Source organism: Neurospora tetraspora (assembly GCF_033439725.1).
Source record: "Neurospora tetraspora strain CBS 560.94 chromosome Unknown B0H65scaffold_3, whole genome shotgun sequence".
In the NCBI taxonomy this organism is placed as follows: domain Eukaryota; kingdom Fungi; phylum Ascomycota; class Sordariomycetes; order Sordariales; family Sordariaceae; genus Neurospora; species Neurospora tetraspora.
The window spans coordinates 61,689-75,171 of NW_026944385.1; the positions used below are offsets into that span (position 1 = coordinate 61,689).

The following is a 13,483-nucleotide window of genomic DNA, read 5'->3' on the forward strand; positions in this document are numbered from 1 at the left end:
TTAGGTTAGAAAAAGTCTTAACCTTTATATACTAATTTAACTTTTTAATTATATAGTTACGGTAATCGCACTTATAATAAAAGCCGTATAGTTTAATGGTAATAGATAGGGTAACCTCCTTATCCTTCTCAATTTCCTTAATTTCTTTAGCGTGAATTTCCCTTTAATAGTTAGCGATATTGGGTTTTATTAATTCGGTTAGCTAAAGAATATAATTATTCGGGTCAATATATTTATAGAAATTTAGGTCCTAAGCTATAGAAATAAAGGCATTTTCCCAAGCCGGTTAATCCCTAGGGCCGTTGAGAATAACGCTATTAATTTTAATTGTAGATATTATTAGTAATCGTTTAGTCGGTTATCGTTGCTAGCGATAATTTTAATAGTTGAATTAATAAAATTCTTAATTATAATATTATTAGTAATAATTGATATAGGTTCAATGTGGCTTAATTGTATGTATCTGTGTAAGATTGGCTCTACCGACTTAAAGCTCTGGCATTTGTAATAAATCCCGCATATCCCAGCCCAACTGGGCACGTGCACAGCCAGTGGATCCCCTGGCCTCTGACAACGACTTCCCGATGCGATCCGGAGCGAGAGCGAAAGCGATGATCACATGAGCAGGACACGGCGCTGGGCGCTTCCAGTCTCTTGCGCGTCTTTTCCCCTCTCAGTTTGTTGCGGTGTTCGTGGTCGTTGTTGTCGGCATCTCGAGACATCTCGATATCTCTCCTGAGAGCCTGCACATCGTCGGTTCCTGTTATAACCGCGAGGACTGATCGAAGTTCATGTTCAACTTGGAAGTCTGGCTCAAGAAACGAACCTACCTTAATTTGGCCCCGCTAAGCCGGAATCACATGGTCCGGTCATCTCCTCTTTCCCATAGGGGCAAACATCTTCACTCCCACAGCGTTCATCAACATTTGGTGAACTTGCTCAACTTCCAGGAAGGACTCGCGTCCAGTCTTATACATAAACAGTGCCTCTTCGCACTTTGATCATCGAAACCAGCAAACCATATCTAAAAATACCTGCTACGCATTTTACCCTCGGCACCCGGACACGTAGACGGATTTAACCGGCATCAGCCCACGGGGATTGTGGAGAAGACCACAACTCTAAATCGCATCACCCGTCTCCTCGGGACTTCTGGAACTCTTCTGGAAGCTTTGGGGACGAAAAACCTGCGACCGCGGGTCCATCGCATCGACGCATCTCGGATCGTGCCTAAATTCGAAAGGGTGCTGTAACTCCACTATCACGACGCAGCACGGCGGCACCGTTGGGTTCTGTCATCACAAGCCGGCATAACCAGCTAATCACGAGATTCGGTACCGGAAGTGGAAACAGCGGTTAAAATGATGTCTTCCGGCTCGTTTGCCGCAGCCACTGGTCCGTTTCCTTATGAAGCCGGCGCAGCAACCGGCATCGGGCCCAATCCCGGACCCGGAACCGGATCCGGGTTCGGCATTCATTCGCACCATCAGCAACCACTTCCCCTAGATGACACTTCTGTTGCAGAACCAATCATCCTGGACTCAACTATCCCACTCCCCGGTCCTTCCACCTCGCAACCACCACATAAATTTAATCCCTTCAACACCACTCAACAACAAAGACAACAAAACGGGCACGACATAACAGCCACCCTCCAACTCCAACTCCAACAACTCCAAGCCACCCTGACCCAAGCCCTCTCCGAGCGGGACGCCGCCCGCCTGTCTCTTGCCACCCTGCGCAACGAGCTCTACAACGCCCGACAAGTCGAAAAACGGCTGCGCATCGAGCGCGACGAAGCTCGAGCGCAAGTTAGCTTTCTCAAACAGGAGAGGACACAGGTGCGCCAGACGGAAGTCAGGTTGAGGAGGGAAAGGAATGAAGCTAGAGTTGCTTTGGCCCTAGCTGTGCAGGCGCAGGGTGGGAAGCTGAAGGGGGTAGGGAGCCTGGGGAAAGCACAAGGAGGTATGAAGGGGATCGAGTTGTTTTTGGGGACGGGAACGAGGACGGCGAAGATGCAGGGCGCGATGTCTGGTGCTCGTGCTCCGGAAGCACATGGTCAGGGAATACCGGGCCAGCAACAACTACCACAAGAGCCGCTTGTACAGCAAGCGAGTGGACAAGCGCAAGCGGGTGCGGGTGCAGCAGCAGCAGTTGTGTTAGAGGGAGTTTCGGGGGCAGTAACAGACTTTGGGCTGCCTTTGCAGCAAGGATTTGGAGCGGATATGGACCAGCAGCTGGAAGAGTTCTTGATTATGCATGGGGTGGATAGCAGGGAGGCTTCGCCGGTTCAGCAGGTGCCGACGCCGCCAGGGATGGGGTATGGACATGAGGCTGGGGCTGGGGGGCAGTTTGAGATGATGCAGTCGTAGGACTTGTAGGCATCGCGGGCGAGAGATTAGGGCTGATGGTAGATGAGGTCTTGGACTAGATGTTGTAATTTGAGGGAGGGGATTGCAGTCAGTCAGTCCATTCACGTACATAATCCGAAATGCAAGATATATGTATTCTTCGTATATCTGGTGATATTGGATTGATGTTATCCCTTCTCTCTCTTGTTTCTTCTCTACTCGATGCCCTAGAGGTAGTCATACAGCCAACTACCGTGTTTCTATCACCAAGAGCGCCATGCGCCATACGATTCTTCCGTTTTATTCACCCAGTGAAACCATCTAGTACCATCCATCTGAAGAAACACCAGACTGACAAACAAAACGCCAAAAAACCTAACTCCCATTTGAACGCCATCACTCCGATTACGACATCCCGTCATTACACATTACTTCCTTCCACTTCTACCGCTGAATCCTCCATGACATGCTCCCACTCCCTCTCTTGGACCCTCATCCCTTGAGCAAGCCTCTCTCCGTCTCTTGACTTCCGTCCCACATCCCCGTCTTCATCGCCAACCTTGGAGCCATTCTCAATTCCCATTCCCCTTCTCATTCCCATACCCAGGCCAAACCTCCCCCGCAACCACCCCTGCTAGCCCCCTCCTTATCATTCCCTGAAACCACCATCCCGCATACGCGCACGCAGCCATGAACGCCGTCGCCACCCCACCCATGACCATCCAGTTGTAGCTCGAGTTCCGCTGGAACCAGGTGTCGCTGGCGACATTAACCTTGGCGTCTGGGTTCGAAGTGTCGAACCAGTATCGCACGGTGATGTAGCAGAAGCAGTTGCGGTACACGCCCATGATTTGCATGAGGGTGGTGCCGATTGACAAAAAAAGGGAGAGAAGGAAGAGGGTGGTGAAGAGGATGTGGATGGAGAAAGTGAGGAGGGACTTTTTAGGCTTGGTATGAACTGCACATGTCTGTCCTTGGAAATTGGATTGTAAAAGGGTCATGGAGGCTCGAGGGGTCGCAGGGGGAGAAGAGGTGGGATTAAGGTTGGCATTTTGGCTGGAGTTGGGTTCGCGACCGGGATCGGGACTGGGATATTCGATGTGCCTGGAAGAAGGCCCTGGGGAAGGGGTTGAGGGGAGTAGCTTCGTAGTTGTGCGGATTTCTTTGAGCTCGTAACGGCCACGATCGGTGTCCTCTTCGTCGTCCATGTCCATGTCCAGGCTAGGAAGCCGAGGGGGAGAAGATGCCGTGTGCACCTGTTGAAGGTCCTCCAAGGGCCTGTCATAACCGTTGGCACTCGCATCCCTGCCCGCTCTCTCGTGCACCACTTGATATGTGTTCCTTGACCTTCGTTGACCAGATTCTGCATCTTCGCCTTGGTGCTTCTTATGTCTCGCTTGATCCCGTTCCCACATGTTCAAGTAAGCAGAGTAAACAAGAGTCAACAAAAGCTGCGAAGCCGAATATGTCACGAAGCTCAGAGACCGACAACTCCATCCGATCGGCGGTGTCCGCCAGGCCACGAATGCTCCTGCAGCCGGCGGGAGAGAAATCAAGATGAAAGTCTGAAGGATGATCCAACCAAAGTACTCCAGCAGTTGGATCTTGACTCTGTCTCTGAACTTTTTGTTCTTTCGGTACACCTCCGACTGTCTCAACCAATTGGACTTGTTGATCCCTCTCTTCCACATGTTGACCGGCTGGAACAGGCCATCAAAGGCGTTCTTGCGTGTGAAGTATATCCACTGAGCGTCCTTTGTAGATCCTCTGTCTTCAGGAGCTTCCTTGCCGACGAGCAGGACTACTGGACTGGGGTTGTTGCTCGCTAGCAGACAGCCACCGATGATGGCGACATGGACTATTATCATCCACTCTACCCCAAAAGCAAGTGATATGGCCGCGTCCTGATCCGAAGGCTTGTTCCTAATGTCGAGGATGGTGTAGATGAACGCACCGAGGTAGAAGACTACGGGGGCACCGATTGTGGCGGCGAAGTCTAGTTGGGAGGATATCAGCCGCGTCAGTCGTTCGCGGAGCTTTTTGCTTGCTTCTATGTCGACTGGCTGCAATTTGATCTCGGGTGGTGCCACAATGATGGGGGGCCCTTCGGGCTCTTGAGAACCATCTTGTTCCGAGGGCTCCGCCTGACACAGGCGAGCTATTGGCGGGAGCTGCGGTACGGGTCCTATTGTGTCCTGAGAAGACAGTGGGCGTTGATCGTTTAGGACTTCGCAGTCTGGCTCAGGAAACTCCGCCAGCAAAGCCTTCTTGATCTCAACCTCCGGGTTCCCCCCATTATCACCCATGACCAAGTTCCCTGAGATAGCCGTCACCAGCACCTCAACCGTATCCCTCAGGCTCTTCAACGTCGGGGGCTGCTTTTCCGTCCCTTCCTCCTTATGCGCCCCTTCCTTCAACGCTCTCACAATCTTGTAATCCAGAACTGCCTCATGAAGTCCCCCAACCATCATCGGTCCGGCCATCCCCATCACCACGACAATCCAAAGCAGCGCATCGAGCGCTCCAATAAGCGTGTCCAACGCCAGAAGTACGATCCCCATCAGAAGCGCAACTACCTTGCGCGGTTTCCTATCCCCAGGCCGGGAAAGTATCCTCCATACCCAGTCATTGAACCGAGTAGTCGAAAGAAGAATATGCCGCCTCGGCACATTCATGCTAAAGATGACGGACGGAAGAAGGAACTGAACAATGGGAGCGGCCCATTGACCTGGCTCGTCGCCTTTGGAGAGTCCAAAGCCGCCGCAGTTGCTCTTGCAGTAGGCGTAGGACACTCTGATCTCGGGGGCAGGCTTGAGGGTGTCGTTGTACATCTGGCCGCAGATGGGGGCCTCGCTGGAAAGGATCTCCCCCGTCTTCGGGTTTCTTGTGACGTTGAGCGTGAACACCTCGGAAGCTACTGCATCGAGACAGCATTGTGATTCGTTGTACCGGTGGACGGCTTCGATGGGTTGCGGGAAGATCCCTAGTAAGAGGAGCCCAAGGGCGAGGAAGGTGAGCCTGGAGTTCAAGACTTTCCGGGGAGGGTAGGCCATGTTGGTGGCATTTGACGAGGGGGCACGGGTTGTTGAAACCTGTTGTGAAGTGAGAGTGTCTCTGGAGGTATGCAAGACAAGACGAAAGAATGGAAGTTCAAGCAATTAAGGTTCAAAAACTATCAGCGAATCGTGTAAACATCGTCACCAAAGAAACCAAACGAAACAAGGGGGACACGTCTTCGATACTTATACCCTTTGCACCATCCATCGCAGCCTTACTTCCACGTTCCTTCTGGAACATTGCTGTAGACGTGAGGCGTAAGTCCAGATGGTGGACGCCGGATTGCTTGGTCATGGCACTGGGGTTGTGCAACCACACTCTCACCGAAGCCATGGTTTATGTTATCTGTCCCGCAGTCGTAAAGGTCGCACCCGCGTTGCTTGCCCATTGTCTGAATCGCTTCCCGGCCTCTTCTTCATCGTGCCCAAATGCGTTGACCGGACGCCACGAGAAGTGTGGCACACCATTGATAGATAAGCCTCGACAAATCATGGATGATTCCCACGCGAATGAAGGGGTGCCTGGGAGCTGAAGTCACAAGCTGGATGAAGGCGTGCTCGCCAGCCTTACTTCTCTGGTCTGGGGGTTCTGGAAGGGGAAGTATTGATCGCGGTCATTGCACAAACAGTGTGGCGCAGCACCTCACCCACACCGGAATGTGTTTCTCGCGATAGCATTGCCAATGAGAGACGCCGAGTCGCTTGCTCGGATGGCATTCTAGGACTCTGCCAGCTGAAACCGAGGGTCCTTGCGCCTAATTTGTTGTTCCTGCCAAGGATTGATGATACAAGTAGGGGCAGTGATACAAATCAGGGATGGAAATAGACCGATTGTACCTGGGGTTTATCGGTGTGGCTTGCTCACTGACCCGTCGACGTTATCGTTAGAGAGCAAGTGATGTGGTGGTGGGCTGGGGCGCAGCGGGACAGTTGGGGCTGAAGGGTGACAAGTCGGACAGGTATCCGTTGCCTGGCGCCTGGGAGCATTCCAGTCATGGATGGCTGCGTCATCTGGGGACGGGAGAGGACAGGACTCGGGGCTTGAAGCAGAGATGGCAAGGTGATGATGAACCTGAAGTAAAATGTCTGTTTCGCTATACTCCCATATGGAAATGGCGGCTTGACTGGGCTGAGACAGTGTTGCTAGGAAGGAGAAGAAAGGAGGAAGCGAGGAATTGTCACGGTTTCTTTCTCCCCACATTCCCCATCTTGTACCCCGCATGTGCTCGTCCCCAACCAGATGGAAGGCACCACCGAGCAAACACCTACCTCTAACAAACTGACGGGATCGATTAATCCAAGGAAGAGTTCCGAGTCTGACAAGTGAACGGGACGTATTTGAGCGACGTGTGATCCAAATATTATCCGTGAACATCTTGCTTGTCCTTCATCGAGTGTCTGCCTCTTGTATGGACCGTGGCCAGAGAACAGACAGGTATCGTCGCCCCCACGCCCCGTGCCTCTCCCAGGGTGTTCAAGTGGTACAGCTGAGTCCCGTACCCGATGCATGGAGCCCAGCCTGCCGTACCTGCTATACAGAGGACCACTCGGAGCCTGGAGTTGGGATACACAGAGCACATCTTGATGAACTGTCAATCTGCCACTGACAATGGTATGCATTGTAAAGGTCAATTTCTCATTTTGAAGGCAGGCTACCTCTACCTCTATGTTATGGATGTTTTAGCAACTATTTTAACCTAGCAACACGTAGATTTTCGGAGACATAACCGTGTAGTCCAAGGGACGGCTCAACAGCTATACCCGCCCGTCAGGCTGCCGACTTATCAGACAAGAGCGTGCATGGCCGGATCCAGAGGCTTCCAGCTTCAGCTCCTGGAAACCACAGCCTGATGTTGCGTGTGTTGCTGCTGTACCTCTAACATCAACTTCCAGCCTTCCAGCCCGGTGCTCGTGACATGTACAACCTTTCTTCCACCAACAACATCAATATTTCCAACAACATCACCGCCAAATCTCCATACGAATTTACCATGTCTTCGAACCCGCTTTTCTACCACCCATTGAGGCCTTTCGTCCTGTTCTCAATCCTTGTATTTCCTTGCTCCTTCAAGTATCCATTTCCTTCTCGTTGTCTTCCTCCCACCTCTGTCCCAACCCATCCTATTGCCTCCAGTCCCGGGAGTGGAGTGTGATGGGAGCATTCCTGCCTCTAGGAATAGCGGGGACCACGTCTAGTGGTTTGGAGTAGAGGGGCACGGGCATTGGGTGTAGGGGGGATGGGAGGGAAGAGTCAGAATCCGTCTCGTAACCGTCGTCGTAGAGATCGGAGGTGTAGGGGTCTGAGTCGTAGGAGATGTCGCTGGGCGCTCTGTCAGGGCTCTGATGCGAGACAGAACCATCGGGGTTCGATGAGCGGTCGTCATGGGAGGTGTTGTGCTAATACGAGTGAACTTCGTGGATGTTGTATTGTTGGTAGGGGCTGAAGGCGTAGGGGTCGGGATCGCAGGTGAAGAAATAGTCGTAATCGTCGTAAGGGTGGGCAGGAGAGGGGATACTGGAGGAGCTACGATTGGCCTCCAAGTCTTCGTAGTCGTAGCCTACTTCTCGCCGCCAAAGAAAGATGCCGCCGATCATGGTTCCCACGATGCCGCCGAGGACGACGGTGGACAAGAGGACTTTGATGATGGCAATAGCCATCGGGGACAAATCTCTCAGCAAATCCGGCAGGACGGGCGAGATGAAGATGGTACCGATGGTGAAGCCACCGATCACGGAAAGGAGAAAGGTCGACAGGATGCTGATGGCATTAGCCGTCCGGGGCATCATGGTTCCGGTCAGGGGCCGCATGGCGAGGTATATGTCTGTGTGAAGTGGCTTTTGGTACGGATCCATGTCTGGTGCAATCGGCCGTTGACAAAACAGGTGATATCAGATCTCGAGGTATCTGTGGTTTTCCTCCGAAAAAAGAATCTTCAAACTCCAGTCGAAGGAAAATATGTTGATGACCTGTCCTTTTTTATTTATTTCTCTTTTAAATGGGGGAATTGCAGATTCCCGGCTACATGTGCCTCTTCTCCGATATTTCCTTGGCAGAATACGGGCATGGAGGCCATATGCTGCATCACCGGGCATGAAATTTGCCTGTTCAAGTCCGTTTCCTGCATCAGTCGCCATAACTCCGACTCCCACAGGCCGCTGCAAGAGCCCCTCCGTTCCTCGACCACCACCCACGTGCAACAATCTCGCGATGTTTCCGCCATCAAACAAGCGGACCACGATACCCCCTATCCTCCCCCTCCCACCCCAGCCTCGGCCACCCGCTCGGTAGCGTCACGACCTTCGGCAGCGTATACCAAAGACCTTGCAATAACACTCGCCCGCGTCCGGACAGTAAACGGCTGCCTTGCCAAAGATGATATGCCACGTATACTCAAACACTCTGCCAGACAGACTGTCGTCCAGCTCCGTGTTCAGCAGCCACTCACGAAGCCGGACGTAGTCCTCGCGCGATCGGCTGTGAACTGTTTCGCGGGAGACGGCGAACTGGGCGCAGCAGGTTGCGGCAACGACTTCGGGGACAGGAATCCCCGGGAGGATCTGCTGGAAGGCGGGTTTGAAAATGTTCGTGAGCGGCGTCATTTTTCCGGCATCTTGATTTGGGCGGACTGCGGCAGGACAGCCAGGGAACAAGGCGCAGCGAAGGTTGACGTAGCCAGAGGCTTGGACGTAGGGGGTTTGGATGTGCTGGAGAGTCACGAGGGCGTCGTAGTTGGGGCCGTCATTGTGCCAGGCGAAGCGTTGCGCGTGGACGAAGACGGTGGAGGAGGCAAGGGTGTCGTAGCGGTCGATGAGATGACTGAAGTTCGTTAGGAATTATTTGCCGACAGAAATTGGTGATTGGTGAAGGGTGAACGTACGTGAGATAGACCATGGCCTCATTCCCTTTATTCTTGGGGACCGTAAGGGGAGCATCAGGGTCATCGACCACATAGATGCTCGCGGGCCAGTCCGGCAGGTATTCATGCACCCAGCTAGTATTCTCGCTCTTCAGACTGGCCACCACTAGCTCAAGACCTAATTCGATTGCCTTATATGGCGTACTATTGGGTTTGAGCGTTGCGATGTCTGGTATTAGGCTACCGGGCCTGGTCTGGTATTGATGCGCACTCGAAAAACCGGCTCGTTGTTGACTGTACAGAAGACGAAGGGGAACAAAAATGCATCCCAAGCTCGCAAGGATCGCAAGGATGCGCACGGCTCGAAGAGCATCGGCCGCCATAGTATGTATACCGTGGGACAAAATCATGCCTTTTGAAGATACTAGGGACAAGACAGAGATTCATTAGCAGTATGAAGCCTCCCCCCAAGAGCGGAGGGACGACAGATACGTATATAAAGCTCAAATTTGGACGATACCTCTACTTACCTGCAGATACCATAGACTAGCGTACCGTATAAACTCGCGAAACTGGCCAAACACTATCCCTCTTTGAGCGCCGGACATATGGCAGAAATCTGCCAGAAGCATGCCCAGTAAGCCAGCATACGCCAGCATATGTGCCCGCCCAGTTAGTGAAAACTCGAGGACATTGCCCACCACGTGAACTTACACACATTTGAATGCACAGCGACCGGCCTGATCCTGCCAGCTACCTGCACAGATCTGCCCTCTGTCCGGCGCCCAAAGAGGGATAGTGTTTGGCCAGTTTCGCGAGTTTATACGCTACCGTAAAGACTCGGGCCATTCGTTTTCAGCTAACAGGGCCAAGTCGCATCCTCAGTACACTTGAGGCACCTCTAGCATTGCAGACTGCTCGAATCTCTTCCAAAACCCAAACCTTAAGGCACCTAATGCATGAATTCTGTCAGTTAGGCCCTGTTAGCAAAAACAAAACTTTACGGTAGCACACAAGCCAAGTCAAGACAAGCCAGGGTCTGACTTGCCTTGCCTTGTTAGGATAACCCAAAACTTGCCTTGCCTTGTGATTTGACTTGCCTTGCCTTGTTGACTTGCATAAATCTTTGCACGTACATCGCCGGGTTACTGTATCAAAACGCATACTCAATGTGGTAGAAGGGTATGTCTAACGGGAAAAAAAGGAGGGGTATGCAATATGCAAAGTTAACAAGTAAGTCAACCCCATAACTTGCCTTGACTTGCCTACCATATAATCTCGCGAAATCCGCCAAACTCTTTCCCTCTTTGGGCGCCGGGCATGGGGCATATCTGTGCAGGTAGCTGGCAGGGCAAGCCCGGTTTCTATATATTCGAATGTATATAAATTAATGTAGAGGGCAATATTTCTAGGCGGAGGACCATAAACCTGGCCTTTTTCACTATACTTTTTCCTAAGGGGATTTTTTCTATTTTACTGAGGAATCTAGGCCCCGTTTTTCCATCTCTATCACACACTCACACATCCACCCTTACCATAGCGCCCCAGAAGGTTTCACTTAGCTATATCGACGTTATTTATAAGTAAATAAAGGGATCTAAAGTAAATAATCGCTTAATATTAATATTAAATACCCTACCTTGCTCATAGACGTCACCAATAATTACCCTAATACCCAATAGTTCGTTGAATAAACCGAATACTTCATTGTCCTTCGAATACCCTCGTCCTCTAACGTTAAGGAGGGTTTAACCCTAATAGACTTCTAGAAATGTACCCACTTTAGCTAGGTTCGTAACAGAAGTTATCCTTATATTAAGAAAGATATTAGGGCTAGTATTGAAGTCTTTTATCGTATAATAGAGTTAGGAAAGCACTGGTATAAATGGGACAACCGCCTCCAGGTAGTTCGCTAGTAGTAAGAAGGCAAGGTTACTACTTACTAATATATCGACGACGACGAGGTTAATAATAATAATAATAATAATAAGCTTTGATTACTATTATTTATACTACTAGTTATTCTCGTTGCTATTGTCTATTATCTAGTACTAAACGAATAAGAAGGTTATTCTTATAACTTCCTATTTATAATTCTCTTACTCGTAATATCTCTTTTAACATAGGTATAGTAATCCTATTACTATAAATAGCCTTCCCCTTCGATACTATTCTCTCCTTCGCTCTCTCTCTTACCCTCTTTCTTTCCTCGTCATCGTCGTTATCGATATTATATACTAATCCCTCGTTATTATCGTCTGAGAGATTTTTAAACTCATTAGTTATAATATTGATTGTACGCTCCCAATCATTCCAAATCAGAGTATCCTTATTAATATTTTGAATATTAATTAAGTAATTCTCTAATCCGTCTGGAAGAATAGAAATTCCGTTATTTTAGAAGGGTTTAATAATAATATCCTTTTTATCTATTTATAAGCGCTAATAATAACTAAAGATAGCGTAGGTAATAATAATCCTCTTTGTAAAAATAGACTACTTTTTCCCTAAGGGTAGGTTTCTATCCTCCTACTCGAAATAAGCGATATTGTATTCCTCCTTTAATAGTTTTTTAAATATCACGTTAATTATTGTATCGAGAAGTTACAATCAATTCGTAAAACTACTAAGGATTATAACTATTACTACTTTATAAGGCATATCGTTATTAATCTTATTATATATTATAATAGAGTTGTAAGACGGGCAAACGTCTATAACTATTAGTACTTCCTATCCTAACTCCCTCAAAATAGGAGAGAACTCCTCATCTAACTAAGTAGCGAGTAGCTACTCGTTTTAATACGCATCTTTATTAAATTATATTAATACGTCCTTTATATAGAACCTCTCCTCTTTTTTACGAACTTTCCCCTCCCTATAAAAGATAATCGTCGGTTTAAATCGCTAACCTCTATTAGTAAAAACATAAAAGATCAAAATATATTACCGTTTAACCTACCCGCTATAGGCAATTTTGCTAAAAACGGTTTTGGCGCCCTTTATTTTGTACGTATATTTATCAATAAATTTAAAAGGGAGAGGAATCTTATTGAAATTTAGGATATAAGAAGGGGGGAAGCGCGTTCGTATACTTAGGACGGTCGGTTGACTATATCGTTTAATAAACCTATTAGAACACTAATTAAATTATAAAACAATTTATAACTATAGGAGTAATCAATTTACTGAAGAAAGCTATTGACTTTTATATACAGTTCAGCGGGGAACTTTTAAACTTGATAGGTAATCCGACGATGCAAGATACAATGACAATGGAGGAAGTTATTAAACTAGCTACGAGAAAATTTGAATTCGCTATGGATTTTAAGGTAAATCTTTGCAAATAATCGTTTAAATTAGCGGCGAAACCACCTATTTATTATTAAACCGTTAGTATAACATACGGACTAAAATTTCTAGTACAACTGCTTCTCTATTATTGGCCACATTATCTTCCCTTCTCTCGCTACCCTTATTAGAATCTTATTGCGATTCATCTACTAATTATAAATCGTCCGGACGGGAATCTTATAGAATTTTTAAGCTTTTTGATATATAGCGTCGCAGTACCTATTATATTAATAACCGCCGTTAACTCTAATATGGGTACAGCATTATTGTTCGAATCTAATTCGCGTTTAAATAAAGTAAATAATAACCTATCGCGAATTCACTTAGTACTATATCCTAGCTTATTTTTTAATAACTATACGGGGTAATAAACTAACTTATAACTTCCTCTCCATAAAATAGGATTGTTCAATATATTTAATTGGCCTCATCCGCCTAACCTTACGGTCTTTGTACGAAATAGGGGCGGGACCAGGACGTATCTCAACGAATTCAACGCTAGATGGCGGAATAGGCGTTCTACCGCTGCCGTCTAGCCTAAGGAGGCGCCACTACAATAATATAATAACGGCACAACGACGACGATAAAGTCTAATGATACCTTATAGGGCACGAAACAGCCAGAGCACACAACATAGCAAAAGAAACGAGAGATCACTAGAACCATCAAATGCCGACCCTCGACACTATATTGCACTAGTCTACAGCTAAAACTAGGTGAGCACATATACTGGCATATGCTGGCTTACGGCGCATACTACTGGCAGATTTCTGCCCCATGCCCGGCGCCCAAAGAGGGAAAGAGTTTGGCGGATTTCGCGAGATTATACGGTATACTTTACCTTGATTTGGCTTGCGTTGCCAG

The 13,483-nt window shown here is 48.6% G+C and overlaps 4 protein-coding genes across 4 annotated transcripts; 1 reads left to right on the forward strand and 3 right to left on the reverse strand.

The window, feature by feature from the left end:
- The first annotated feature begins 1,041 nt into the window (after positions 1-1,041).
- Positions 1,042-2,416, forward strand: B0H65DRAFT_146345 (uncharacterized protein). The gene has a single exon (XM_062821012.1). The coding sequence runs from the start codon at positions 1,362-1,364 to the stop codon at positions 2,370-2,372; it is 1,011 nt and encodes a 336-aa protein (XP_062682403.1). The 5' UTR covers positions 1,042-1,361; the 3' UTR covers positions 2,373-2,416.
- A 232-nt stretch (positions 2,417-2,648) lies between these two features.
- Positions 2,649-5,540, reverse strand: B0H65DRAFT_146364 (uncharacterized protein). Its single transcript, XM_062821013.1, has one exon. It carries the CDS (start codon positions 5,402-5,404, stop codon positions 2,924-2,926), a length of 2,481 nt encoding a protein of 826 aa, XP_062682404.1. The 5' UTR covers positions 5,405-5,540; the 3' UTR covers positions 2,649-2,923.
- A 1,513-nt stretch (positions 5,541-7,053) lies between these two features.
- Positions 7,054-8,260, reverse strand: B0H65DRAFT_569951 (uncharacterized protein; the record flags this gene model as incomplete). The annotated part of the gene is given in 2 exon segments (XM_062830430.1): positions 7,054-7,804; positions 7,820-8,260. 2 exon segments carry the CDS (start codon positions 8,258-8,260, stop codon positions 7,529-7,531), a joined length of 717 nt encoding a protein of 238 aa, XP_062682405.1. The 3' UTR covers positions 7,054-7,528.
- Positions 8,261-8,698: 438 nt separating this feature from the next.
- Positions 8,699-9,647, reverse strand: B0H65DRAFT_440973 (uncharacterized protein; the record flags this gene model as incomplete). The annotated part of the gene is made up of 2 exons (XM_062825493.1): positions 8,699-9,224; positions 9,286-9,647. The coding sequence occupies 2 exons, from the start codon at positions 9,645-9,647 to the stop codon at positions 8,699-8,701; spliced, it is 888 nt and encodes a 295-aa protein (XP_062682406.1).
- Between the last annotated feature and the right edge of the window lie 3,836 nt (positions 9,648-13,483).

What these genes read in the sequence shown, in the direction of transcription:
- B0H65DRAFT_146364 (XM_062821013.1), bottom strand. Translation starts at nt 5,404, where the DNA reads ATGGCCTACCCTCCCCGGAAAGTCTTGAACTCCAGGCTCACCTTCCTC.
- B0H65DRAFT_146345 (XM_062821012.1), top strand. Translation starts at nt 1,362, where the DNA reads ATGATGTCTTCCGGCTCGTTTGCCGCAGCCACTGGTCCGTTTCCTTAT.